This window comes from Solanum dulcamara, chromosome 8, assembly GCF_947179165.1.
Source record: "Solanum dulcamara chromosome 8, daSolDulc1.2, whole genome shotgun sequence".
Classification (NCBI taxonomy): domain Eukaryota; kingdom Viridiplantae; phylum Streptophyta; class Magnoliopsida; order Solanales; family Solanaceae; genus Solanum; species Solanum dulcamara.
Genome location: NC_077244.1, coordinates 49210104 through 49215315, shown reverse-complemented (window position 1 = coordinate 49215315; position 5212 = coordinate 49210104). Strand labels below are relative to the sequence as shown.

The following is a 5212-nucleotide window of genomic DNA, read 5'->3' as shown; positions in this document are numbered from 1 at the left end:
TTTACCTGGTAAGGAAATTGGGTAATCGATTCCCGCACCAATAAGCCGTTAATTATAAATTTTTAATTCGTTCATCAACCGTTTATCCGATAATCCAATACCAATAAGTCAATAAGCCAATTTTACAAGTGACTTTTTTCTTACAGTTCGATTTTGAATGGGATCTACTTTGATGTAGCGGAACGAGACAATGTTACATGCTACGATCACATACAAATGTGTTGTCCTTGATTCTCAATAAAATTTTAGGTTTAAACCTTGATTTCTAAATCATTTTGACAGAAAGCACTTTACTTTCAAATTGAATTTTTCGATATAAATTTGAATTAATCACGATTAAAATGAATACCTAATATTTGATAAGAAACAGAGAAAAAATAGCATAGAAAAAGATCCGATATATATACCTAATACCAAGTAAAAAGGGAAAAATTTAGACACGGCAAATTAACACGTTTTAGTAAAGATAAAGTTGAGAATAAGCACACGCTTTGTGATGGGAATTGAGACCAAAATGTCGAGACTTCATTGGCACCCTCTCATTGTCCAAATTAGCTAAATGTCCCATATTTACCCATTTCCGACTCATTCAGTCAAATAACGGGTATGTTTTCAATATTCAAGCCTGTCAACTATTTCCTTTTTCTTACTTGAACTACGATGATAATTTAATTAGAAAAGAAATTGATGATTGAAATGTAAAATGAACTCATAGGAAAATTACAATTCAATAGATTTTTCACCATTTACTCTAAACTAAAACTATAAAACATTAGAGTATTAAATATGTTAAAAACATTTTTATAAAAAAGCATGTTAAAAAAGAAAGAATATAAAAATGCATCAATGTTTGTGTCACATGTAAGGGAAAGATATTTTGTAGAAGGTGAGCGCGTTCATCTTTTCGTTTTCTGATCGGTAAAGTGGCTGAGATGCTTTTGATTTTTGTAGTTCTGTAGTACTCATTTGGCTTTTGTATTGTTTATAACTACCCTTTGGGTCGCTTTTGGCATCATTCTTGTTCCTTCATATGAAGTAAACCCAGAAAAATTAAAAATAATTGTAAAGATGCTTCTATTTTTGAATTGAAGCTTAGGTTAATGGAGCACAACCCAGAAATTTATACTTGAATTTTTTATTAAGATTACTCTCATCTCTATGGTATGTTGACTTCTTGGTCTTACCTGCTGTTTCAATAAATTAAAACAGTTCTTGGGCTTGTTGTTCTGTAAATGTCTTAAAAACAGGTCAACTTGAACTTTCCGCTGTGATTTGCAGCTCTTTGTTGATATTATAATTGTGGCAGATTCCCTGATTCATGCTTATTTGCTCATGTTTTATTTTTATTTTTACTTTTTTTGAAAAAATTTAGGGGAAGGGGAAATAGGGGAGGTGATTACACGGCCTCATGTGAAAGTTCAGTTAGTCAATTAACTGGGCTATTAAGAATCCCCGACTTATTATTATTATTTTTTTGTTTAGTTCAATATGGCTATGGTGTGTCTTGAGTGAGCTTTTAGGAAATTCATTTAGCTTATTTTATCACAAGTTTGTAGGGTTTATATGTATTTTAGTTTTATAAACCTTTTTGCTTGATCTTGAAACTAGCCAGATCTCTTTTTTGTACCAGAAATGTGGAAGCATTTGATTATTGATGTAGCTTTCTTAATTTACAGATTTAGATGCCCATTGAAGCAAAAAAGCTGTAGATAATGATTTGCTAAAGTTAAATACTTTGACTGTGAATCCAAATAACATCCAAGGGAAGCAAGAATGACATCTGCTGACAATGGTGAACATCACGGTATTGTTGAGGATCCTATGGGTGGTCAAGTTAAGACTCATGTACCTCTGAATGTTTCAACATCTCAAAGGGGACTTGTAAGTGATGAAAATTCTCAGAGCCATTTCCAGGGTACTACTCTTGCTATTCCCAAAAGGCTAAAGTTCTTCAACTTTGGTAATTTGGGTTCTCCATCGGCAAAGTTTCAACAGATAGCTGCTCAAAGAGATGACTTTTCTCGAACTGTACCTTCATCTAGCAGCCTTCATCTCCGTCAACGTATTACTAGGCTACTATCACGGAAATTGGATTGGCCAGCTATTAGGAAAATGTGCAAAGAGTGGTTCAAAAATCCACTGAATATTGTACTTTTTATCTGGATTGTATGTGTAGCTGTTTCTGGTGCAATTTTGTTTCTTGTGATGACGGGGATGTTGAACCATGCCATCCCTAAGAAATCTCAGAGAGATACATGGTTTGAAGTGAATAACCAAATTCTTAATGCATTGTTTACTCTCATGTGTCTGTACCAACACCCTCAAAGGCTACATCACTTTGTTCTTTTAATGCGATGGAGGCCAGAAGATATTTCCAGGCTGAGAAAGGTTTACTGCAAACAAGGAACTTATAAGCCCCGTGAATGGACACACATGATGGTGGTTGTCGCATTACTTAATCTCAATTGTTTTGCTCAATATGCTCTGTGTGGGCTTAATTTGGGTTACAAGAGGTCAGCAAGACCAGCTATCGGTGTAGGAATATGTATCTCAGTTGCAATTGGTGCACCTGCCATTGCTGGAGTTTACTGTATGCTCAGCCCTCTAGGAAAAGATTATGATACTGAGTTAGACGAGGAAGCACAACTCCGAACAACAGCTGCCGAGAGCAGCAGAACTAGCCAACTGAGAAGAAAATCATTGGAAAAGAGATTTTCCTTTGCATCAGAGGAAGGGAGACTTGTTGAAACTAGACCACAATGGAGTGGAGGCATTCTTGATTTTTGGGATGATATTTCTTTGGCATATCTCTCTTTGTTCTGCAGTTTTTGTGTTTTTGGTTGGAATATGGAGAGACTTGGGTTTGGAAATATGTATGTTCATATCGCAACTTTTCTTCTGTTCTGTATGGCTCCTTTCTGGATCTTCAATTTGGCTGCTGTTAATATTGACAGTGATACTGTCAGGGGGGTATTAGGAGTTACTGGGATTTTTCTTTGTTTGTTTGGGTTACTATACGGTGGCTTTTGGAGGATTCAGATGAGAAAAAGATACAATTTGCCTCCTTACAATACTTGTTGTGGTAAACCTTCGGTTGCTGACTGTGCACTATGGCTTTTCTGCTGTTGGTGCTCTCTTGCTCAGGAAGTAAGGACTGGAAATAGCTATGACATCGTGGAGGATAAATTTTGTAAGAAACTAGATGAAAGTATATCACCATTGCCTCGTGAGAATGGGCTATATGAGTATACTTCAGGTCCTCCTCTTGCAAACAACTCCTCTTCACTTCCAATAATAAAAAGCAGCACCCCAAGCCCCAGCAGATTTGCAGATGAAGTTCATAGTCCTGATAGTCAGCAACCCTTCGTGGAAGACAAGTCTCATACAAGAGGTAAAAATGAGATAATGATACCACCTACTCCTTCAGTTATACAAAGAGAAGATGCGTAGCACAGCAGTTTTGCAGTGTTATGACAACCTGAACTATAAATTGTAAGCTTGCCTGCCCAATTTTCATTTTAGCTATAGGTATGTTGTATTTCTACATTTTAAATATGTTGTACAAGTGTTGGTTGTTATCATCATGTTTAGATATATTATTCTCTGTAATATTGTTGCAGTACTCTGATTCTTTGACAGTTTTAGCCAGTGTTTTTATGCTTCTAAGCAGCTCATATAACTTATTTTGATCGGTGAGGCCCGCTTTTAATTGGTCACTCAGGTGAAAGATCTTTTCACTTAATAAGGCATTGCGATAATGAGAAATCCCATTCTACAGAAAATTCTTCCGATTTACTTTTGTTTGGGACTGAGGCGGAGTTGTTATTACTCTTGAATCTGCTATACAAGATTTACTTCCTGACCACCCTATGGCGCCACCTTATTAGAGTTGTTGGGAAGATAATTGGCCCCTTTCTTTTCTCAAGTTTTATAAGACCTTCATTTAGTGAAGGTGAAGAGCAATAATGAAGGCGGGGAGTTTGTGAAAATAGACTTACTTGAGAAGATTGTGGCTTGACTTTTACCTTTGATGGGATGATTCTAATTACTTCCTTTCCTAAAGTAACCTACCTACTTTTACTAGCACAGATTAAGAAGCTAATTTCAATATTTTATTATGTCAAGTAATAAAGTGTTAAAATAATACTCTGATATGCTGAATTAGTGAAGAAGATATCTCGTAACATTATGATATTATAAAGTAGTACTCCCGTTTTATTCTAAATGACGGTGTTTGACCAAATACAAAGTTATAATGTCAATTTGAAGTAATAGGCGAAAAGTTAGTTTAACATAGAGCGTCATATCAAAGTTAATATTTGAATAGTCAAATAAGTTAAACTCTTAAAAGTTCTGAAAGTTGTATAAAATAATTTAATTAGTGGAATGTCGTCAAATATTTCGCAATATCTCAAAATGCGAAAAATGCCATACAGATCGTAGTGGAGAGAGTATTAGCATAAAATTGTTGGGGTTGTTAGAGAAGGAAAAACTCAGTGTTTAAAAGAATGGTGAAGTAATATGGGACAGACAAAAAGGCAAGGCATGACAACTAATTTAGAACAAAGGGACTACAACACAACTACAACAACAACAAACCCAATGAAATTCCACAAGTGGGGTCTGGGGAGGGTAGGATGTACGCAGACCGTACCACTACCTCATGGAGATAGAGAAGCTGTTTCCGAAAGACCCTCGGCTCCAAAGTCACATTCCCAAGTAAGAGAGAAAAATTATATATATAGCATAATGGCAAAAAAACGAAAAAAAATGCAAGTTTTTACAAGACGAGAACAATAACATTAGCAAAGTAATGTGATATTCAAAGGCAATAACAACACAACTATAAAGGCACGCCTAGACCTACGACCACCTTAAACCAACACACGGCAAGACACCATTCTATTCCTGCTAATCTTCTACCCTAATCTGCGACCTTCACTCCTTTTTATCTAAGATCATGTCCTCAGTGATATGGAGTGGCGCCATATCTTGTCTAATCACCTCACCCCAATACTTTTTCGGTCAACCCCTACCCCTCCGCATAACCCCCAAATCCAATCGCTCGCACCTCCTAACTGGGGCGTCGACACCCCTCCTCTGCACATACCCAACCCATTTCAGTCTTGCTTCTCTTATCTTGTTTGCCACAGAGGCCACTCCCACCTTCTCCCGAATAACCTCATTCCTAATCTTATCACTCCTAGTATGT

The 5212-nt window shown here is 36.4% G+C and overlaps 1 protein-coding gene across 4 annotated transcripts; it reads left to right on the top strand.

Annotated features, from left to right (window-relative positions):
- The first annotated feature begins 497 nt into the window (after positions 1 to 497).
- On the top strand, positions 498 to 3622 carry LOC129899469 (uncharacterized). 4 transcript variants are annotated; one of them, XM_055974453.1, is made up of 2 exons: positions 498 to 604; positions 1677 to 3622. In XM_055974453.1, the coding sequence occupies exon 2, from the start codon at positions 1774 to 1776 to the stop codon at positions 3448 to 3450; it is 1677 nt and encodes a 558-aa protein (XP_055830428.1). In that variant the 5' UTR covers positions 498 to 604; positions 1677 to 1773; the 3' UTR covers positions 3451 to 3622. The 4 variants fall into 4 exon arrangements, with proteins under 4 accessions (XP_055830428.1, XP_055830425.1, XP_055830426.1 ...); XM_055974450.1 differs by lacking the exon at positions 498 to 604 and adding an exon at positions 781 to 886; XM_055974451.1 differs by lacking the exon at positions 498 to 604 and adding an exon at positions 816 to 918.
- Positions 3623 to 5212: the final 1590 nt, after the last annotated feature.

Coding starts and splice junctions, on each gene's coding strand:
- LOC129899469 (XM_055974453.1), top strand. CDS start 1,774: ATGACATCTGCTGACAATGGTGAACATCACGGTATTGTTGAGGATCCT.